The 25,032-nt window shown below is 35.8% G+C and overlaps 1 protein-coding gene across 2 annotated transcripts; it reads left to right on the forward strand.

The window, feature by feature from the left end:
• Window positions 1-1,426: 1,426 nt before the first annotated feature.
• LOC114239818 (coronin-2B) lies at window positions 1,427-25,032 on the forward strand. Of its 2 annotated transcripts, none has more exons than XM_028170218.2 (12): window positions 1,427-1,705; window positions 10,819-11,016; window positions 12,243-12,359; window positions 13,998-14,147; window positions 15,364-15,528; window positions 17,000-17,206; window positions 19,151-19,255; window positions 19,904-20,041; window positions 21,354-21,456; window positions 21,874-22,046; window positions 22,810-22,965; window positions 23,347-25,032. In XM_028170218.2, the coding sequence occupies exons 1-12, from the start codon at window positions 1,577-1,579 to the stop codon at window positions 23,470-23,472; spliced, it is 1,767 nt and encodes a 588-aa protein (XP_028026019.2). In that variant the 5' UTR covers window positions 1,427-1,576; the 3' UTR covers window positions 23,473-25,032. The 2 variants fall into 2 exon arrangements, with proteins under 2 accessions (XP_028026019.2, XP_028026020.2); XM_028170219.2 differs by lacking the exon at window positions 1,427-1,705 and adding an exon at window positions 6,505-6,673.

A 25,032-nucleotide genomic window follows, 5' to 3' on the forward strand; every position in this document is an offset into this window, starting at 1 on the left:
AAGCGAGTACCCAGTTCAGGGACTACATCTGTCGCGAAGCAGTAACGCGTTTCAGTTTTATAGATCAAACAGCCATCACAATTCAGACTCAGACCTTGCCTCTTAAGGTGTGTAACAAGTCTTGCAACCATTTGTCTACTGTTTTACCATTTAACATCAGGTTTACCGTAACCTTCGTCACCGCCATTGCAATGCAAAATGGTAGGTATTTTTGAGATATATATTATTTACTTATTAATAACTAGCAGACCCGGCCACACGTTGCTGTGGCTAAGGTTTTTGTTTCTAAATAACACGTGGCCGGCTATGATAATACCAAAAATTAACAAAGTAAGAACAATTGGATTTCACCATATTTCGCTTACTACAAAATAAATTTCACTTATACTTTAGCCTCAGCAACATGTGGTGTATAAGCACCATAAGCCATTAAATTGTAGCTTATGTGAAACATTGGTATTTTTAAAACAGCGCCATCCATGAGATATTAGACAGTATTACAGTACTATATCAGACAGTATTACAATTGTCTGTAAAAACTTATTTAAGGCGTCATCTGTTTTAGACTTATGAAACTTATAATTAATAACAATAAACAACTTAAGAAATTTTATTGTTAATTAATAAATATTGCGACCATTAATCGAAATAAAAACCTTCATATGGCCTAAGTTGGAACAAAACACATATTTTAATAAAAAATTAAATTCTGTTCAGTAGTTTAGGCGTCCATCGCGGACAATCAACGTGACACGTAATTTATATATGATAAGTTGTACATATAATTAAAACATAATCTGCCTTTGTAATTATGTAAATAGACATAAAATACATAGCAAAGCATGATTTAGTACCTACTATGTAAAAATCTAGATTTAGTTAAAAATATATTTTAGCTGGCAGCACTGATCACTCATAGTACATAGAGTAGGCACTAATATTAAATAGCATGTTAAGCAAATAACTCTAATAAAAGCTAGTTTATCAGATAGGGGTAAAACAATTTAGCTTTTTTTATAAACATCGAACATTAGGCAAATTTGTTTTTAATCATAGGATTGGTTACGTTTAAATATGATTATTTTAGTTTAATTATGGTTATATTTAAAAACCAATTAATTTCGATAATTACAATCTTAATTCTGCCGATATGCTTGAAATTAATACTTAAAATAAAATTATTATTAAATTCTTGTGTAATAAAATATTACACGCTTAAAACAGCGCGTTGCTTTTTCTATTAGCACCATGCGTGCAGTAGTTGATCCTTCAGCAACGAACACAATTTTAAGAAAAATAATTTAATTTCCTATTCCACTATTAGAGATTATCAATTTCATAAGCATGACGTTAAAACGTTGTTAGAAATCCATAACTGTCAGTAAGCTCGTAATCGTAAGTCCTAAGTATGTAAGTAATCTGTGGTACAGCGATCACTTTCGATTTTCGCTTAAGTCTAATGTGATTTTAGAATTTTAGATGTTTTGGAGTTGTTCGTTGTGAACATTGCGGCCAATTAAACTATCGTGAATTATAAAATATTGTGGAAACTGCGCTACTTATTCCCACTAAGGATATGCCGCCGGTAAAGGATGAAATGTTAGAAGAAACGAATTGTCTAGAAATTATAAACATCACTGAGAAGAGTCCCACAAAAAACAGCGCTCTTGTAGACGTAAGGGCTTGTAACAAACCTGTCGCAAAGGTAAAATTTCAAAAATAAATAATTGTAGTTTTAGTTACATTAAATATATTATTCTTATAATCGTGAAAAATTGTAGAGGCACAAAGATATAAATGAAATTTGCATGTTCGACTTAACGACAATTTTCTGAATCACCAATAATAAATTTTCATCTAATGAAAATAATTCTAACCAAACAACGAATAACTCCAACTGGGAAACCATTCATAAATTTGAATAATAATAATTATTTCCATTCTTCATTGTATTGGAGACATTTGCTTTCCTTTAATGAAAAAATAAAACTTATCATTTATTGATAATTCATTTTTAATCTTTAGCAATAACATCACCTGTCTGAAAAGCAACAAGTTAAATCTTCTTAAAAATCTAACTCAGTTTTATAGTATTTTATATCTACATTACATACTACATTGATAATTCATTTTTAATCATTAGCAATAACATCACCTGTCTGAAAAGCAACAAGTTAAATCTTCTTAAAAATCTAACTCAGTTTTATAGTATTTTATATCTACATTACATAGTACCTAAAAATAAATTGTGATTACTATGGCAAGACCAGAGCTTGTTCTCCTGTGTAAGCAATAAAAAGAGGAAGTGGCTTGCCATAGTTCCATCAAAGGAATAATAATTGTTAATAAGATCAGAGATTTTAGCAGAAACAATTTATTATGAACAATAAGCAAAATGACACGATAAAAATATGTAATCAATTATTATTTTAATTAATGGGGTAGTAGAATAGAATTTTTCCTAGTTTCTCCATTTAGCCATCTCAGTGGAGATATCATGAATCTTTGGTTTTTATTTTTTAATGCCTTGAAAAGCAAATAAATCCTTAGTATGAATGGTGCTTAACTAAGTCACTAAATAGTCAAAGACTGTTTTCAAACATTTGTAGAAGGACATCTTACAGTGCTCTGGCAATAGAATAGAAAGGAGGTTTATTCTTGAGGCAGATAGCACATAACAAATGATCTTAAAATTGCAGCAGTCTTATGTAGTAGAGAATAAACTCTGCTTCAGTGGGGGTAATGCAGAGATTCAAAACATTTCTAGCTTTCTTTTAATTCTGCACATATTTAAAATATTCTTGTGTTCTACTTTTGTATAAAATATGTTCTTTTGTAATGGTAATCAAGTAAGAAAAAAAGTCTCAGAAGACAAATCAATAAAATTAGAAAAAAAAAAAACTTCTATTCACTATTTAAAAGATGCACTTTATCAAGTCACAGAATCAAGGTTTATTTCAGAAACTAATAAAAAAATTGATAAGTTCAGATAATGACTTCAATATAAATTGAAATTTATTTTTCCCTTCATTTATAATAGCAAACTGCTTAGTGTTTTTTGTATAAGAAAGGAGAATATGGAATAATTTAATTTATCCAAATGAAACCATTGAAACTTAAAGCTTTTACAGTTTTATCAATTTTTAAGTAGCTTACACAATATTATATCCACAATTAATAACAATGTTGTATATAACCACAAAAAAGTAAAGGTATTAGAAACATGGGAATTCATTAACAAGAGTTAAACCAAAGTTTAAATTATATCTATTACTCTCAGAATCTATGGTAATACTATAAATTCAAATTTCAAATTCAAATTCAAATTGATGATGATGATTGATCAATTTTTATTTTTTATTTTTTATTGCTCAAGTGGGTGGACGAGCTCACAGCCCACCTAGTGTTAAGTGGTTACTGGAGCCCATGGGCATATACAACGTAAATGCGCCACCCACCTTGAGATATAAGGTCTAAGATCTCAGTATAGTTACAACGGCTGCTCCACCCTTCAAACCGAAACGCATTACTGCTTCACGGCAGAAATAGGCAGGGCGGTGGTACCTACCCGCGCGGACTTTCAAGAGGTCCTACCACCAGTAAATATGTAATTCCATTTAAATTAATACCAGAATAGTAAAACACTGCCTTTTTCTACTATAATCTAATGGTCATCACAGTGTTCTGTGATGTATAAAAAACATCTTTAACCGATATAAAAGTTCTATGCCACCAATCATCTGTTGGTGATACAATGGCAAATCTTCCTTGATATGCTAACAGCTGTATAAATTTTAACTCAATTGAGTGAACAGATCGCACAAAGAACAATCAAATTAAATCTGCTTAGAACAAAATTAGGTTGACTATTTAATTAAATTAAATAAGTAAAAAGTAAAAGGGTTCTGGTTTTAATGGTTGAACAGCTGATTGAAGTGATTATATAATTGAAACTTCAACCTCATGTGACAAGGCCAGCAACTGGATTCACATTATAATTTATATGAGCTCATGTAACTACACAACCAAGGGATTTAAAGGAAAGCTGATCATTACCACCACGTTAAAAAATTTACAATTACCTGGCCAATGATGCATATGCCAATGTGAATATATTTTCAGGCACTCCAATATTCAATTAAAAAATAATCAGGCGATACATACAAGTTACTTGTTTTAATTTGCAAAAGTGTGCAGATGAACTACCAACTGTTGAGAGATAATGCATTACCAGGGGTCATAGACACCGTAATGTTAATTTCGCTGCCATTGTTAGACTGGAAATCGAAGTTTCAGTACGCTCTCATTCTTCAAACTTGATCACGCAATCGCTTTGCCATTAAAATTGGTAAGGTTGTATATAGTAACTGCCGATTGTAGAGTAGTTTCAAACACCACATACGAATTAGAAAACATAACTACAGTAAAATCTCTTTATTCGCGGGGTATCTTCTTCTTCTTCGTCGCTTTCTTCATTTCTGAAGGTCGTGTCCCTGAAACTTGACCGTTGCCTATCTCGTGAGCTGTTTCCATCTCGTCCGGTCCTCAGCTGCTCGAATGGCGGTTGCGACTGGCAACCCAGTTAGAGCGGTTACTTGATCACACCAACGGCTAGGTAATCGGCCAAGGGGTCTCTTTCCTTCTACTTTGCCCGTCACAATCACTTTGTCCAAGTTATCTGACTGTCGGCGGGCAATATGACCGAAGTAGCTGAGGATCCTCTGGTAACAGATTGTTGAGAGCCTGACTCGGATGCGAAGCTGATCCAGGATAGATTTATTTGTCCTCTTGGCCGTCCACGGAATTATATGTTCTATAAATATGCCACAATCATAGAAACCGTGATTATGGAATGTTAATTTACATATATGGAAATAAGGGATACATTCCTTAATAAGGTCTACCTATTTTACTTTTTTATTAGAGCCATTGACGACGCGTTTAAACAGGACATTTGGTTGGATACCTACATATTAGAATCCTTGTAATGAACGTGTATGTACCGATCGTGGATCAAACGAATAAAGAAATGTTTAGCCCTGAAAATAGGAATTGGGTCGCGTTTTTTAATCCGCGAATATTGAAAACAAATGAAGGAAACGCGAATAAGGACATATACCTTCTTGAAAACAAAAAAAAACTGAGTATCAGTGCATTCACCGTGCCCTAGTTACTTGCTATAAATCGTATAAATCGCCAGACTGCTTCTGATCGTCATAATACTTAACAGTAGAGTACTCGACCGTAGGCAGCGGCTTGGCTCTCCCCCTGGCATTGCTGAAGTCCCTAGGCGACGGTACCCATTCATCATGAAGTGAGCCGTACGCTCGTCTGCCTACAAGGACAATAAAAAAAAACTCCCCTGAGAGATGAAATTTAAAGTCGACCGCGTGTTTAGGAGGTATGAACGATTCCGTTGCCACAGTAATGCGTTAAATCGTATGAATTATTTGTAGGTAACGTAAAAGATTAAGGCGATGCACTAATCCGACAAAACACGTCGTCTCTGCATTGAATTTACAGAGTAAAGTGACGTACCTAAGGCACAACTCAAATAACTATTTATGATTATTTTATTCTTCATACCATGACATAAGTGTTGGGCACTCACAGCACCCTATTTGCGAGACGGTCGGTGGCAGTGCGTGTTTTTTGTCACGGTTTGTTGACCATCATGTAACCATTCAGACTACTTGGTAAAACGAAAGTGTTACGTTATTGCTAAATGTTTTATTTCGATGCTATTGAGTCATTTTCTTAATTATAGGGTATTATACTTTTAATGGTAGCGTATTATGAATTTGAGAATGTCAGTTATTTGTTTTAAATTCACAATAAAGGTCATATTACGAATGTTGCAAAGGAATAAAAAAGGAAAGGCGTTTTTATGTTTTTATCGCTTGGGTGAAGCGATGTTAGCTTCGATTCTTCGGATCCCAAAGAAACAGCTACCGCTCTATTTAGCATGCCAAACTGACCTGTGACTAATAGGCACCTCTTGCGTTGCATCAAATCAATCGCCTTTCACAGAGCTTCGCAATAACTTTGACATGAGACATAATTGTAAAGTACCTAAGGCTTAACTGCTCAAATGTTAGTAAAATTTTTGACTTCAACGTTACAAATAGTTGCCCAATTGTTACTGCCTCGTTACATTTATTCGAATATCGGGCTAAGTTGTAATAAAGTTTGTTTTTATTACATAATTCGGGTTATATAACAAATCGTATCACTTGTAATTGAAGCCCGATCAGCACACGGTAATCAATTTGGATTTCACTTGCCATCACAAAACGGCTACGATTCATGTCTTTTCACTTTTTTTTCGTCTGCCGTATATAGTGCTCGTCTCATTTCAAGTGCCTCTACAATTTGATCGCGATCGTTATTAAGCCGCACACAGCACATGTGTAGAATTTTGTAGTCGCGCACATTAATATTTCGTGTACCTTTTATTTTATTTTATTTAATGCATCCTTTTTATTTCTTTGAAACTTTCAGTGTTGAGTTACAGTGCGTCATGTTGTGGGGAGCTGGTTTTTTTGTTTGTTTGCGCATACGTTTATAATATGCACTGAATATTATAGTTTGCTGGACGCCTCTACCGTAGTGCATGCATTGTTCTAGCACAGGAGTAGTGTGGAACTGTGGAGTAGACATGACGAATTCACAGGTACTTTTTTATTTTTATTTTCATCATCATACAAAATAGCGCTGATTATCCAGGCTATTCCGAAATGCTCATAAGAACGTTTGGATAACATGTCGACAAATAGTATTCGATAATTAATGTTCTTCTGTATTTTTGTATAGACGAATTGTCTAATTCCGTTTAATAGTAAAAGTGAACAATTTATTGAAATTTATAATTAAGCATGCCGCTTTTGCGCTAAAAATACGATGACAGGACACCGAATACAAAATTCTATTAATTGGTTTTGTTAATTTATTAATGTTACATTATTATTATTTTTATAAATTTCATTATTATTTTTATTTTTTATTCCTAGAACAAATAATTTAACCGTTTTGTTCATAACCAGGATATCAATAACTGTTTCGTAAAATTGTGTTATCGCTCTCCTACTCTAAATCTTGCTTTAGAAAGTCTTAAGAGCCATTTGTATTCAATTGTGGAAGACAAAAACAAAAATGTTCGTATTGAATTTAAACTACGCTTCTTCTGACTACGTTCTTCGCTTAAACTCTTTTTAATTGTCCGTAATTAAAGCAAAACTAGCCAAAGACTGTTTTGTGTGTTACGCAAATAGGGTTTAAATTCTCTTAGTTTATTATTCAAAGCGTATACACATTTCGAGGCCAGTTCAATAAAACAGTTTGTAACCTTTTTACAAGCTTTCATTTGATTTGAATACACACACGGCTGGGAATATTTTCGAAATGTTTTAATTAGTATGTACCTACTGCTCATACCCTGTTATTAATAAAAAATGTTTTAGCGAGCGTGTTTTAGTGGCGTGTTTCAAAAGTGAGCCACTGCGGTTTCTCGCGTGAGTCAAGTGAGTTCAAGAGTAGGCACCAACCAAAAAACCCTCAGGACCGCGGTTGTCGTCACATTTCCACCGTCGTTCTGGTGTCTCTCGCTGTCGTATATAACAACAGACCCCATGCCTCCTGAGGCGACGACCTAATGTCCAATACCATGTATGGTTCTCACACGACCAAAAGTAGGAATAGTTGCACCGTCATCTGTATGTAAAAGAAAATCTGAATCCTTAAACAGATAGATACCTTTATGAATACAAAATCACAGTAATTATCTCCACCAGAATAATAAATTCAGTTAGCACACTAATCTCTATTCTATCCTATCTGGACGGAATTATTAATAATATTCACTATACATTCATAAAAAGTTTATGATGCTTCTTTAATTTGGATTTCATTTAATCATTCAATTTTAAATCTGAACAAATCATCCATCGTTAGTCGATTCAAAAATATCAATAACTCGTAAAATAATGTTTTATTTTTTAAATCTGAATTATTATAATTTTTGTGCAAAATATTTTCGTCCGAATCGCGGAGTCGTACAACTGCATATTTTAATCCTTATAAGTTCCGGTTTTTCGATTACTTGCATCGTAATTCTCCACCGTATTTCAAACGGGAACCCCCAAAAAATAGCGGTAAGAAACAGCTTAGCTAAGTTGACCACATAAGATATAACGGACAATAACTATACTAGTGCTCTAGTCTTTTTTTCTATTTAATCGCTGATAGCTTTAGGGGGCTATCCCTATGTTGCTCAACTTGAGAGAATTGCCAATACTGGCTCTAGCAAGGGCAGTGCTTCGCTGAATCTACTGTAGGATCGGAGTTGCGTCCCGCTGAGAAGATCCGCCGAGAAACTCAGTGGGTTGCTCCTAATTGCGGATACTATGCCGTTTTTCTAAAACTGCTCAGTCATTTTTTGGTATTAAGGACGACATTAAAAAAAAAACCTTCATTGGATCATAAAGAATAAAAGGGGAATCACTAAACAATTGTACAGTTAAAATAAAATAGTATTTTTATGTCACATTTCGAAAATATTTAATCTACAGCTGTGACAATGTAATGTGAAATCTGTGAAAGAAAAAAAATATGTGACAGCTTTCATTGTCGCACGGGATCCGGAAGCTTGTTAGTGTTATACAAACCAGTCTAGATTTTTTTTATAACACTAAAAAAAAGACTTATTGCTTGCGTTTTATTACTCTGTGAGCAAGCCAAGCACATATTATGTGAATTGTACCACATAATTTATGAAAATGATGTCGCTTTCTTTTAATATGCTGATGTCATTCGTCTTACTGCATGACTTTTAAGATAAGGAAAAACGTTTCAAATTTTTATTACTCAAAAAAATTCTGAAAAGCTAAATGCTTATTTTTATGGCGGCGAATGGCCAAAAAAACTCACGCTCAATCTGGTGCTAAGCGATTTCCATAGCCTTACCAAATCTGTTGCCCAGTGGTGGACCTTTGCGACGTAAGTTGGAAATCTTTTAGCATTGTAATACGGCTATTCCCTTCAGACCGGGATGCTATATGACAAAAATACCTGAATATAAAAAAAATGTAAATATCATAAAGTTCATAAGTTTGTAAAGTTGAAGACCGCATAAAATCGAACGAACCCAATAGTCGACATCGACTTTCATTGCTTCGAAGGTAACAGCTTCTACTGTAAGACTTGTAAGAGTATATATGAACGATAGTAAAGCGCGTGGTGAGCTAGGCGTTCGGTTTTAAATGGCACTGGAAAGTCCTTATAAAATATAAATGAGACTTGAGTGTCATATCCCAAGATATGTGGCAGTTTTCGGAATTGATTGTATGAGCTCCGAAAACCACTTAACTCTAAATGGAACTTGATTTCGTAAACATCTATCGTATTAACACACAGACAGCCTAGCCCATTAATCTATATATTAATACGTGAAGCAAAAACTTTGTACTCCTAAAAGCACACTAAATCAATAAAAAAAATACTACACACACTACCATGTATTTGAAACACACACACACATACATATATATACTCTATATTAGGAGTGGGTGATATAAATCGTATATAGATTCAATATCTATATATCGCAGCAATATCGTTGAATCCGATATCGCCCCGCACGAAATCTATATATCGATATCAGCCGATACACGATATTGCTCGATGTGATGCGCATCGCCATATCGTACCGATTCGTGAATCGAAATCTATATTTCGATATCAGCCGATACACGATATTGCTCGATGTGATGCGCATCGGCATATCGTACCGATTCGTTAATATCAGCAATATTCGTTTGGTTCGTATCGAATCGGCCAGAGTGAGTGAGCGCACGATAGGGATATCATGTGATGAATGAAACAGAAACAGGCATTATCCATACAATTGTAAACCTTATATTTAAGTCCATATGTCTGTAGATTATTCTTAGCGTATCAGCAGGATACAATTAAGGAAAGAAGTTTCAACTTTCGACCCTAACTTGAATGCAGTATAGCCTATTTGCATCGTTGAATTTATGCGCTTTGACCTTGAACTAGAATTTTTGGACAAGTGTTTATAAATACTTAAGTGTTTTGTGTTTGATTTTTAAAGTACACATTTCTCTATTTTTAGTTGAATCCAAATAATTGAGTTTATTTCTTGTGTTTGTATTAAACTTTTGAAATCTACACTCTTTTGGTATATTTTGTAATTTTAAATTAAGACACAAAATACTAAAAACTGAAAATAATGTAGCCAGTCCTAAGCCTGGTAAAAGCATGAAGGAAAGTTTTTTTGATATTTTTATTTTCATGTTCTTTTTATTACTTTAAGATCATATTATAAATTGATATAAGAAAAACAACCGTATAACGTTGACTTAAATCTATATCTACTACGATATTATATCAGCGTATCGTTTCAAATCTCAAATATCATGAATCGAGAAAATCTACTAGCATCCGAAAATATATAGATTCAATATCCGATATTGATCCTCGATATATAGATACGATTCGATACGCGGCAAAACCGATATTACCCACTCCTACTCTATATTTATTTTCAAACTTTTGTAATTGCTCAAAGTCTGTAGTCAAATAGAGAATAGGTTAATATTGTTTATCTTAAATGTTATTTGTCTACAGTGAAGTCTTGGCAAAATCTGTGATTATAGAAGTCTGACAATAGAACCTTAATAATGTTCAAACGTATCGTTTCAATTAATTATAGTCGAATTTCGACTGCTGCGGGAACACTAGTATAGTATAATCGTATTAAGTAAGACATGTAAAATAATATTGAAATTAAAATTTAAGGTATGGTTCCGTGGTGTCAGGAGTTCCAAGTTCCGCCACGTGTACGGCGTGCCGTTTAAAAGGGAGCGTTGCTATGACAACGTAAAGATAACACGAAATGCGCACGATTCAAATTTCTGCGCGGTCAACCCTAAGTTCGTTGCTATAGTTACCGAGGTTGCCGGCGGTGGCGCTTTTCTTGTGCTACCCCTAGATCACGTAAGTACAAAAAATTATACAAAATGTAATGTTAACAAGAAGACTAAGGACCTAATTTAAAGCATTCAATTTAACGATCTGTAAAATAAATTTCCTTAGTTGTCGTTATTACGTTATACATATAATAACAGCTTATGATAAGTATTGCATATATACCTAAAATATAGATGGAAGGGCTTACAGCCCGATCTGCTGTTCTACAACTAGCGGAGCCCATAGACAAAACTGCCTGTATGTCTCTACCATTATGTGTCCGACTAAAATATATTTCGAATTATAATAAAATTGGAAACATTAACCGTATTGGTCCTACTTCTTTCTTACTGGTGGTAGGACCTCTTGTGAGTCCGCGCGGGTAGGTACCACCACCCTGCCTATTTCTGCGGTAAAGCAGTAATGCGTTTCGGTTTGAAGGGTGGGGCAGCCGTTGTAACTATACTGAGACCCTTAGAACTTATATCTCAAGGTGGGTGGCGCATTTACGTTGTTGATGTCTATGGGCTCCAGTAACCACTTAACACCAGGTGGGCTGTGAGCTCGTCCACCCACCTAAGCAATAAAAAACAAAAAATCATTACAAGATTTCCACTGTCGTAATACCCTTAAGAATGTATGTATGTATAAAAGTTTGCGTCATTGTTGGCGCCAAACGCTGTTTGCTTGGTGTCAATATTTGCCTAATTCCAGCCTTATTGACCAATGTCCAGATGTATAATATGGTACAGAAATATTAATTGACCTTGATAGTCACTTATGAAGCAAAAACATAGATTTTTTGTGTTTTAAACTGTAATTGAATTAACAAACGAGTGCTTTTTCATTGATCGATACAGTGAAGATAAAAATTGCGGTATTTAAATTGTAATATATTAGATTTTTGCTAAAATCTTAACTGCAGGTGGCACACGAGCTTTTCATACCAGGCAAAAGAAAACTATTACATTAGTATGTAGTAAGTAGCACGCGGAAATAAATAAGTAAATTATACAAATAAATTTATTTAAGGTTTTTCTTTTTTTCTTTTTGATAGCACGTGTATCCACTTCATTCTATTGCTCAAACGGGTTAAGGAGCTCACGTTCCACCTGGTGCTAAGATTTACTGAAGCCCATACATAGACAACAACAACGTAAATTCCGTCACCCGCCTTGTGACACGAGTGCTAAGTTTCGGTGCTATCTACCCGGTTCAACATATTGAAGTTGTATCGTTCTAAATGTTCGCAGACCGGTCGTTTGGACTTCAACGCGAGCAGAGTTACAGGTCACAAAGGCCCCGTTTTGGACATCAAGTGGAACCCGTTCAACGACAACATAATCGCTTCGTGCTCTGATGATTGCACGGTAATTTCATTTCAAACACTTTACATTTTTTTTTCTTCATATTTTTCCTTCAACTACATATTCGGTGTTTGTAATTGAATTCAATTACGGACAGGATGTTTTGTTCGATCAATCGCGTTTTGTACTATAGAAATAATATATGAAAGTTCATCAGATGCGGAGATCAGTAAGGTATGTTTGTAAAATTAATTTCTAATGTTTTCGTAGCCGCATTGTAGATGTTAAAGTACCACGGCTTAATATCTCGGATAATTATTACGTAGACGCCCATGACCGTGAAAAGTGTAAAGGATGTTAAATATCGCAAATTATAAAATGATTAAAATATACGGAAGCTTAAATCATTAAAGTCAGATTAGATTAAGGAGTTAAATTAATACCAAACATACTGGTATTTAGAATACGTCAACCCTGGCATAATAGCTTGAGTACGAAACCCAATGATTAGTAAAGAAAAATCGTCGCCATGACCAACTAGAATATTGAAAAAATAAGAACACTACACTACGAGTATTAGTTTACTGTGTATGCTGATATTTTAACAACCGGACATACTTTTTGTAGCCGAATATTGATTTCGCTATCTTATCGACTAGTTATTGCTTCGTATTCACACCATAGTTATCCGATAGCCGTTATCTACCATATTGAGTGTCACGACGACATACATTCCATAATCGGTCAAAACTTGTGTTACTGAATGACGTAATTATGTGATTGCTACGGTAATAAATAGTTGAATATAGACTTTTTTATTTACCATTTCTAATCTAGCGCACTACATGGTCGGTGTGCGATTTGATTAAACTAATTCGTATTAACGGTTTCAATCGAATTTTTCTTATATGTTTAAGTATCTTCGGTACCTATATAACATGAGATAAATCAAACATTTGGAACGTATATATTTGAAAAAACAAGCTCGTTATGACGTCACGAAAATCGGACGAATACAAACTGTGAAATAAAAATTAAAAACTTCAAAAATATAGTCTTGAATGGATGAACTTTACCAGATCCGAGGACCTCTGTAACGAACTAAGAGGTCACCGCACCGAATTAGAGGCAATTTAGCAAAATCTCATTTCCTCATTTGTCTCTTACCGGAAATCTAATCGGGACTATGGTTGTTATAATCGAATCCTGTCTTTTATCTACGATTCTAGATGATTCTGACATAATAGTGACCTTGTATAAGTTAAATTCGAATATATTTATTTATTGTCTAGATTTAAACGTGAGATTAAAATTTTAGGTGTATTGTTTTTTTTTATTGCTTAGATTGGTGGACGAGCTCACAGCCCACCTGGTTGTTAAGAGTGGTTACTGGAGCCCATAGACATCTACGACGTAAATGCGCCACCCACCTTGAGATATAAGTTCTAAGGTCTCAAGTATAGTTACAACGGCTGCCCCACCTTTTAAACCGAAACGCATTACTGCTTCACAGCAGAAAAAGCAGGGTGGTGGGACCTATCCGCGCAGACTCACAAGAGTTCCTACCACCAGTAAGAAATCAGTTTAAAGGCTATCCCCCATTTTAAGCTAGAATGCTTGATGGCTTAAACAGAAACAAATAGGATGTTAGAAACTGATAGTGCCTGGTTCACGATGTGACCTATAAAATGTTTTGACCAGGTTAAACTATGGCACATACCGGACGGTGGTCTCTCAATGCACTTGACCGAGTGGCTGGTGGAACTGCACGGTCACAAGAGACGCGTCGCCTATATCGAGTGGCATCCGACGGCCGAGAACATACTGCTCAGCGCTGGATTCGATTCCCTGGTGAGATTTAATATCGTGCTCTACCAATTTGATGGGAAGCATTGTGTGCTGATAATGTAAGTTTAGACTTATTGGATAATTAATTTTTCAGTGCCGATATGATATTTCAAATGAACGCATCCCAATTTAACTCTAAAACTGTATTTAATGTTATCAGCAGTACTGAAGTACTCCCCTGTGTACATACTTGGATACACGCGAAGAACTGCGCATTGTATCTGCGCGCCCTATCGCCATATACATAGCGATGTTATTCGAGGCAACGTCGTTTGATGGCGACCGTTATTCATAAATGTAAATCGATGCATTGAAATGGTACGATCTTGAACTGTTGACCCGATTTCGTGTTCCAAAATTAAAATGCCTGTTAAGTTTTCAGTTATAGTTAAACATAAGTCACGATAGCACCAAGATTGGATTAGAATTGTCTTTGTTTTGTGTTAACAGTAACCAATACGAGCTATATGTGATACTGTTCTCCTATACTAACGTATAAGACTACTGTCGAGCTCACGGGTCATGGATTTTGGTTTTTTTGTAGAAATTTCAGAGATTACAACGCGAATGCCGTCATATACCTTAATACGTAAAGTCGAAATTCTAATTCAATAGACAAGTAGAACATTACTATCAGATATGCGAGGCCACAACAATTCTATCACCACTAGTGTGAAAGGAAAAATATATTTCGTAGCTGATGTGATTTAATGAAACGAAAAATCGACACTAGAAGGAGATAAACATTTATAGGATTTAACCATGGAGAGAACGAGATAGAAAACATGTGATCTTTTAAGTAATAACGCGTGCAAAATGCACTCATGCTTAATTCAATATAAATAAGTGTACTTAAATACCAACGTCTTGCCTATTTTTGCCGATCCTCTGTTCTCATAGCACAAGCTAGCGGTATTTTCCATAGAAAATTAACCAGCTTCCTGTCTATTTTCAAACACATTCGATATTTCAAATATAATAGAGATAAGTCTTAGGTTCGGTGGCGGATATAACATTGTATATTTACCAGTCCTTCGCCTAATAAAGACGTACTCTCGCCTTGAGTTGTTAGGTCTCTTTCGAAGGCGCTCGGGCAGTTGTTAGCAAATCCCACCCCTCCTGACTGAGCCTTTGCTCGCCCACCTGTCCTGGTGAAACTGGAAAGGCCTCCGGGCTACCAATAATCCTTCAATCATAAAAACGTACTCTCGCGTTCTAGATAATCGTCTGGGACGTGGGCAAGGGGGAGGCTGTGAAGCTGATCGACTGCCATAGCGACGTGATCTACTGCATGTCGTTCAACAGGGACGGCTCGCTGCTGGCGACCACCTGCAAGGATAAGAAACTGCGGGTCATCGAACCCCGGCGGGGGATCGTGCTCTCTGTAAGTAGCGCTATACACCTTTTTGTTTTTTATTGCTTAGATGGGTGGACGAGCTCACAGCCCACCTGGTGTTAAGTAGTTACTGGAGCCCATAGACATCTACAAAGTAAATCCGCCACCCACCTTGAGATATAAGTTCTAAGGTCTCAGTATAGTTATAACGGCTGCCGTACCCTTCAAACCGAAACGCATTACTGCTTCACGGCAGAAATAGACGGGGTGGTGGTACTTACCCGTGCGGATTCACAAGATATTCGATTACCTTAAACCAGTGGTCGGAAAACTTATTAGACAAAGGGCCAAATGAGTCGTCTATTATCAAAGGTGGCATTCTGTGCATTTGGACCAAAAAATTTTATTGATATGTCAATACAGATTGATTTGAATATAATCGTCTCCTTCAAAGAATACGGTTCAAAACCTGCACTAAATAAAGGTTAATACTTAACCTTTTATTTATCTAAGATGTCGTTCAGAAGAGTTTTGTGACTGCCAATGGAATACAAAGTCAATAATTCGTTTTTCTGATTTACCAATAATTGTCCAAAAGTCACATTGCCGGCTTTGATAATAGTCGACTCAAATATGTAAATTAAAACGACTTAAAAAAATTGAGAGCCAAATCTGTTTGTAAACGCAGTAAACATTTATTATTGCAAATCATAAAATAAATGCTATATTGTATACTGCTTCGATTGATATATATATAATAATCGACATCAGTCAGGGGTGCTGATATTAAATGACCGTACATACTATTAACCGGCTTTTTCGTCCACAGCCGGATAATAGTAGAGGCCGGGCAAGCCCGTAGGATATTTGTGCTAGAGCCACACTCAAGAGTTCAAAGAGCCGCACTTTGCCGACCTCTACCATCACTACGTAGTATAAAACAACAGTCGCTTTCTCTGTCCCTATATCCCTATGTATGCTTAAATTTTTAAAACTACGCAACGGATTTTGATGCGTTTTTTTTAAATAGATAGAGTGATTGAAGAGGAAGGTTTATATGTATAATAACATCCATTAAATAGTGGAGAAATGCTGTTATTTTTGAGGTTTCTAATGTGATGTCGTAAATAATCTATACATATAAATAAAATTGGAGTGTCTGTTTGTAATATTGAAATAACCGCTTTTTACTACATGCATATGAATATATTTACGGTAAATACACCGAACTTTTTTTTTTAAATTTTTGTCTGTCTGTCTGCCTGTTTGTTTCGGTTAATCTCTGGAACGGCTGGACCGATTTTGACGAAACTTTCACTGATAGGTAGCTGATAATATAAGGAGTAACTTAGACTACTTTTTTTATACTAGCTTCGCCCCGCGGCTTCATCCGCGGTACAACAATAACCGTGGCTAGCATCGCGGGACTCAGCTATCAATAATAAAATTTAATGTTTCTGAAGCGAAGCGAGGGCGGGTTGCTAGTAAACTAATAATATGAAAACATTTAATATTACAGGAAGGTCACTGCCACCTGGGCACGAAGGCGTCGAAGTGCACGTTCCTGGGCAGCCGGGGTCGCGTGGTGACGACCGGCTTCTCGCGGCACAGCGACCGCCAGTACGCCGTGTGGGACCAGCACGACCTCGCCAAGCCGCTCGTCTGCGAGACCATCGACAGCTCCTCGGGGGTCGTCTTCCCGTACTACGACCACGACACTAACATGGTTAGCTCCCGAACTATGTCCGACTGACTTCACGTGTAACGTCGCCTTGAAGAGGGCTGGTGGTAGAAAGAACAATGGCAATTTTTTACCTGAATGTTTTAAAAGGCGTCTAAGATTAAGACATAAATGAAACTTCATCATTTTATTTGCTCGTTTTTTATACGATGTTAGATTTACGTGGCAAAGCCACGAAAAAATGTTAATTTAATAAGCTTTTAATTCGATTTTTGTGTACTTCCGGTTTAATACATTTGTAAAGGATGGCATTTATACTATTGGCACAAAAAAGCAATATTTTTTGATAATTAATAATATTCAGTATTTAAAATGAAAATAATAATATTAATTATCTTTTGTTACAATTAGTACTTAATTAAATAACTAAATATGTAATAGTAATGGCAGCACTGCAGATGAAATGATTTTAACAGTATGACAACTGACATAATGCGCATCACTGTGCCCGTCCATAAGGCTCGTGAGTGGAAGAGAGAGGGAAATACTCGCTTCACCGCTCCGATTTTTTATGACCCAAACTGCATGGACAAAATAATTCTACTAGGTATAGTAAATTAGCTTTGCAAGCCTTCGTTTGTCGCAAATATGTGACTAATTCGTTCAAAAGGTTAAAAGTACCTATCTCTAACACACATTTTTACACATTTACAAAGAAGAAGGAACACACTATATAATATGTATATGTACCTAGGTAGCTCTGCAATTGCTAAGGGTACCTACTCGAGTACTATTAGAGGTGTATCCTTGGTTCATCTATGATAATGAAACTAAAAATGTTATTTAAACATATAGTTTACTTATTTTTTCAATTTGTTATAGTCCGTGCCTACAAAAATCAGAGACATCTCTTATTGATAGATAACCTCAAATTATAAAGTAAACACGTTGATATCTTTTTTTTGTGACTTTCTAATACCAAAAATATTTCTGATTAAGCTTAAGCTATGTTATTCCTATCGTTTTAGTATTTTTTTGTTTCAAGACGCCTCAAATAGATATCAGGTAAAATGTTGTATAGAAAGCTGCCATTGTTCTTTAATAAATTAATTTAATTTTCGAAGTCGTCGTGGCCTAAAGGATAAGACGTCTGGTGTATTCGTATCTAGCAATGCACCGGTGTTCGAATCCCACAGGTGGGTACCCATTTTTCTAATAAAATACGTACTCAACAAATGTTCACGATTGACTTCCACGGTGAAGGCATACATCGTGTAATAAAAATCAAACCCGCAAAAATTATAATCTGCGTAATTACTGGAGGTAGGACCTCTTGTGAGTCCGCGCGGGTAGGTACCACCGCCTTACCTGTTTCTGCCGTGAAGCAGTAATGCGGTTCAGCTTGAAGGATGTGGCAGCCGTTGTAACTATAGTTGAGACCTTAGGACTTATATCTCAAGGTTGCATAGCGGCATTTACGTTGTAGATGTCTATGGGCTCCAGTACGTACTTAACATCAGGTGGGCTGTGAGCTTGTACTCCCATCTAAGTAATAAAATCAAATAAAAAACTATTGATATGAAGTCTGAATTACAATCAAGGAAGCTAGCTATACAGAGTTGTGTTTAGAGATATTCTACAATCGATAATTTTTTTAAGAAAGTAAAATAACTTACATCTATTGATGAGATGAACAGGAGAGGAAAAGCAAGCGATCGAAAACCAAAAGACAGCTAGTGAATTTTTATAATTCGATTACATGATAAAACGATGTTGTTTTCGTAGTGACCTTGATGATCGCATCGCGAGATTCGATGTGCAAAAAAATAACGAAATGAAAATAAATGTTGATCCATTAAATATTAATAAAGTGTCGGTTTGGGATCAATCATAAACTATATGGTATAAATAATAATTCTAAGATTGTTCTAATTCAATTTATTGGTAAATTTATTTGCAGCTTCACTTATTAGTCACCTTTACCAACAGGTGTACCTGGCCGGCAAGGGCGACGGGAACATCAGATATTACGAAGTAGTCGACGAGCCGCCTTACGTGCACTTCCTCAATCAATTCCTATCTGGGAACCCTCAGGTACAAATAATAATAAAATATACTTAAAATAAAATATATTATAAATAATATATATGGCACAGTGAGCAGTGACGTCAGAGACTGATGACGTCAGCGACTGGCGCCACATTGTTATTACAAACCACAAAAATACTTAAAATAAAATATATTATAAATAATATAATAATATCGTAAATAAGTTCGTTGTTGTCATTACCTTCCAGTAAATAAGACTCACTTTTCCAATGAATTCTATTTATTGAATTACAAGCGCACCAAAATAACAACAGAGAGCTCCGCCTCGTTCGGCTGCTGGAAGCGGAATTTGTTGTGCGAATACAACTATTTAAATAAATATAATATATATATAAACTTTTATAATCACAATAATATAATATAGCATTACTAGTTGCTATAGATGGTTGTCGTTGTTTAATTTCATTATTTATTGAAAAATGTTCAAATTAGAATAACAATATCTTTATAGTGCTATAAAAATATGAAGTTGCAAATATATGAAATGCAATTGAGTAATAATAAATCACTTTATTAATAGGGCTCCAGTAACCACTTAACACCAGGTGGACTGTGAGTTCGTCCACCCACCTAAACAATAAAAAAAAGGACATTAAATATATAATTAGAGAGGATGTTTGTTTTGTATCGCAGCGTGGGCTGGGCTTCATGCCGAAGCGCGGGGTGAACACGAGCGCGTGCGAGGTGTTCCGGTTCTACAAGCTGCACACCTCCAGGGGACTCTGCGAGCCGATCTCGATGATAGTGCCGAGGAAGTCCGACTGCTTCCAGGTTCGTATGTCGTATCACTCTTTTTCTTTTTTTTTGTTGCTTAGATGTGTGGACGAGCTCATAGCCCACTTGGTGTGAAGTGGTTACTGGAGCCCATAGACATTTACAACGAAAATGCGCCACACACCTTGAGATATAAGTTCTAATAAGCAGTAATGCGTTTCGGTCTGAAGGATAGGGCAGACGTTGTAACTGTACTGAGACCTTAGAACTTATATCTCAAGGTGGGTGGCGCATTTACGGACCTTAGAACTTATATCTCAAGGTGGGTGGCGCATTTACGTTGTAGATGTCTATGGGCTCCAGTAACCACTTAACACCAGGTGGGCTGTGAGCTCGTCCACCCAACTAAGCAATAAAAAAAATTCTCGCCGGGAAACATGTACAAAAAATTATAATATGCGTCCATGCATGAGCGCCGAAAGACGCTGCCTAATGCCGAGTTCTCGTTTCTCGTACCTCTTAATTTCACTGCTGGTAGGCTGACTTTAAGGGTGAGGCCCCATTCACGAAGCAGTTGCTCTTGATTTAGGTCCCCTTTGGAGGCGCTCGGGCAGCTGTTAGCAAATCCCACCGCTCCTGACTGAGCCTTTGCTCGCCCACCTGTCCTGGTGAAACCGGAAAGGCCTCTGGGCCACCAGTAATCACTCATTCATAAAAAAAGGGTGAGGCAGTCGTTGTTCTATGGAACTGAAACTTAGAACTCATGTATACTCGTATAGTTGGGTATCGGCCTTTACGTTGTTGATGTCTATGGGCTCTAATAACCACTTAACACCAGGTGGATTGTGAGATCGTACATCCATCCAACAAATAAGTAAATAATCCGTACAAGAAATGGTTTTTTATAACCCATTCATGAATTCATGAATAATTTAATAAAAGTGTTTTTTTTTTGACAATATATTCAAGAATCCTAATTAAATTATTAATATTAATTTAAAACTGTGGTACAGTAAAATTGAGACATCGACTCGAACGTGTCAAGGTGATAATTAAAAACCGATCTGTATCTATACTAATATATAAATCTGCAGTGGTTTTTACGAATGTTCTGTTATAACTACTGAACCATGCATCCGATTGACTTGAAACTTAGTATCCATGTAGAAAATACATGTACTTAATGGATAGGCTAATATTTATATGAGTGTTGGACTCCCTAATAATAATGACTTTATATAATAATATTAATTTTAAATGCCCAGCGAAGCGGGCGAGTACGGCTGGTAATTTATAATATGAAACAGTTTGAAGCATTGATCAATTCAATATTCGAGCGATTATTTGACTATATCCATTGCCTCCACAGGAAGACTTGTACCCCGACACGGCCGCCCCCCTGCCCTCGTTGACTGCGAAGGACTGGTTGAGCGGAATGAACGCACCTCCACTCTTAATCAGTATGAAAACAGGTAAATTTAAAAACAATCCAACGTTTGATTTTTATAAAAATTACAGCTATTTACACAGACTAAATTTATTTATCGACTAAACGTGAGGATTCGTAAGATTCTACTTTAATATCATATTTGTAATTAACTAGCCTCAATCAATCTACACGAAACTTTGTGTGAAGATTGAAGCCTTTTTTTTATTTTTATATTGCTTAGATGGGTAGACAAGCTCACAGCCCACCCGGTGTTAAGTGGTTACTGGAGCCCATAGACATCTACAACGTAAACGCGCCACCCACCTTAAGATATAAGTTCTAAGGTCTCAGTATAGTTACAACGGCTGCCCCACCCTTCAAACCGAACGGCAGAAATGGGTGGTACCTACCCGTGCGGACTCACAAGAGGTCCTGTAAACTAGTAACATTTGATCAACAGGAGTGACGATATCGACGCACAAGCCGAGCACGGGCAACAAGGACGCCCCCGCGCTGCAACCCCAGGACGTGAACAACAGAAAGAAGTTTATGTTCCTCTCGCGCGAAACCACACCCGACTACCGCCCTCTCAACGCCTGCCCGAACGCACTCAATCACAACAATGAAAATGAGGTAAGCAAAACAAGCGAATTTCCACGACTCGACCAACTACATATCGAGGGGTGAAAGGTTTAAGTTTAGAAAGGCTTAAGCGACATTTTTACATTTATACATAACTAGCGACCCGCCCTCGCTTCGCTACGGAAACTGTAATTTATTATTGATTTCTCCACTATTTAATGGATGTTATTATAATATAAACATTCCTCTTCAATCACTCTATCTATTAAAAAAATCCGCATCAAAATCCGTTGCGTAGTTTTAAAGATTTAAGCATACATAGGGATATAGGGACAGAGAAAGCGACTTTGTTTTATACTATTTATTATACCTAATGAAGGAATAAAAAATAAAGCCATGTATTAACTTTATCACAGATAAGACACACTTCTTGAATCTTTCACTTCATCAACGAGGGAAGAGAACGCCTGCATGGCGTTAAGTTCGCCTTTGTACACTATTTTTGTGCAACAAAGAATTTTCAATCAATCAATCAAGGATTTTTAAAAAATATATACATTTATTTGTCTATATAAATAATTTAAAAAACATATGAATGGTGAAGAGGTAGTTTCTCTTATAAACAGCGTTCCCTATAAGAAGAGAAATTTGATTTAAGGATGAAAAATAAAAAAAACCGCAATACTACACACCACAGAAGTGGTTCACTTCTTTCACATGCACCAAGTTTAACTTATTACATTGAATAAGACATGCAGCTTAAATAAATAAATATGAATTAGACGTTAACAAATTAAATTTGTGTTTTAATTAGATACAAGTGAACGAGAAATCGCAAAAAACGAACGCCAACCAGAACACGAAGTTCCATCAGCTTCAGCGCATGTTCGGCAAGCAGACGAGCGACGCGGAGCCGGTGCCCCTCTACAAGCAGATCAATCAGGGAGACGTCTTCAGCACCGAGCACGAGGTTATTACGCCAACATTTAACTGTTTTACTGGTGGTAGGACATCTTGAGTCCGCACAAGTAGGAGTACCACCACCCTGCCTATTTCTGCCCGTGAAGCAGTAATGCGGTTTGAAGGGTAGGGCAGCCGTTGTACTGTTAAAACTGAGACTTGTTTCTAGTACTCGCACAGACGACGTAACTTTTGTTATGATATAGGGCATTAGAAATAAATAGGCTTACATAATGGTCTTTCGGATATCACGTTCACCCTGACCTTTTCCCCTTGGAAGATGATCAGGTCAATGATCTCACTTCAGAATAATCTTTCAAATCGGAACGCTTGATTCATATATGTATAAGCAAGCAGCAGTTTATTAATTCATTAAACTGTTTTATTACAGCTGCGCCTGGCCTTCAATCGTCAAGGAGAAGAACTGAGGATCGTGAAGAGGCAGCTTCAGAACAGTCAACAGAGAGTGCGGGAGCTGGAACAGCACGTCGCCGCTCTGCAAGCCAAGCTGCAGTGAAACGAATATTGCCATTCGCTTAATACGCTAACATCATGAGGCCTTTGAATATTTATTTTATTTTAGTACTAGCATATTAGTGTTGCCACAAGAAGCTAGCTCTCGCGAATCTTGTCTTATTTTTGCTATAGTTGAATAGGGTTAACGTAATAATTCTTGCAAGTTTCTTAGATTGACATTGACGTGTTAGTTTTAATTTGACAGCTACATATGGACGGTCACGATTCTATTCATTTGAATGTCAGGCACTTGCGACCTCCACAGCTAAGGGCTACTAAACAATAAAAGTTTACTCGTATGGTCGTTTATTACACGTTTTATTATTAGACATTTATTGAATAGTGTTTCATAAAATTGTCATGAAATAATAAAAAAAGTATTATATGTAACTATATAATTTTCTACGACTTTTGGGATCAAATGCAGTTTTTACTTAGAAAGTCGTTGACTTTATGTAGAGTTGTATGAACAGAAAACCTTTAGTGTTTTTTTGTTTTACATTATTATATTACCATGACAAATAAATATTACGTCACAAATATTTTTTCTGTGATTTGTATTTGCATCGCATTTTGTACTGTGCAATCGAAATCAGGGTTTTTTTATAATTTTGTCTGATTTGTGATGTCCGTTTTCGGTGTATTGCACTTTTATTTCGAGCGCACATTTTTTTTTCATTTAAGTTGATGTTAGTGATTATTTTAAGTCTGAATTATGATTAATGTTACATGTTATTATATTTTGATGTTATTTTTTTTGTACGAAATAATTAATACATTCGCTAGCATGTAAGCTTGAATCGAGTATCCAGTTTTGAAAACAATATGATTGTACAAAAATTACCTGATATTTTGTACATAATATTAGTGCTAAGAATATGACTAGACGCTAGCATTAGACGCGTAGGGTTCGTATTAACCTACCAGCTAAATTTCTGTAGTGTTGTAGTTCGTTTGACGAATATTTAAAACTATCTTTTAAAACATGCCTCAATCGTCATTCTTCAATCAAAGGCATTTTTACCGAAAGCTAAACTTATTAAATGATTTTCTTATAAGTGAAGGTGTTTATCGCTTTGGTATTGCTTTTTTGACTTGCTAACTATGAAAAGAAAATATAGGAATGGAAGTATGATTTTAATAAATTCGTTTTCAATGTTGAGGAAGTTAAAATGACATAGGTACAGGGTGTATTGCAATCGTAATTGAAGGAGACTAATGGAATACACCTAAGCAGAAAAAATATACAAGTCTACGTATAATTTACGCTCATGAAAATAAGTGGTCAATGAAACTGAGTCTGGAACGGTTACAACAGCACCCTGCACCACACTTTATATTTATATCTAAAAAAAAGTTTTTGAGCTTTAATTATACATTCCAGTTTGCAATATAATGTTATTGCATGAAGTGGTGATCGGAAAATAAAAAGTATTAATATGTATTAGCTGGCTAGTTTGTAATTACTTGGCCATGTTAGTGTCAATGTTTATTGTCAACATGTATTTTTTTATATAATGCTTGAATGTAGCACAAATTTTCAATAAATGTTTGAATGAGA

The sequence above is a fragment of the Bombyx mandarina genome, chromosome 09, assembly GCF_030267445.1.
Source record: "Bombyx mandarina strain Sakado chromosome 09, ASM3026744v2".
NCBI lineage: Eukaryota > Metazoa > Arthropoda > Insecta > Lepidoptera > Bombycidae > Bombyx > Bombyx mandarina.

Bases quoted from the DNA above. Each gene is read 5' to 3' on its own strand.
- LOC114239818 (XM_028170218.2), top strand. From the start codon at position 1,577: ATGCCGCCGGTAAAGGATGAAATGTTAGAAGAAACGAATTGTCTAGAA. The intron at 14,148-15,363 runs GTGAGATTTAAT...CTCGCGTTCTAG, and splicing joins GCGCTGGATTCGATTCCCTG to ATAATCGTCTGGGACGTGGG. The intron at 21,457-21,873 runs GTAAATTTAAAA...TTTGATCAACAG, and splicing joins CTTAATCAGTATGAAAACAG to GAGTGACGATATCGACGCAC.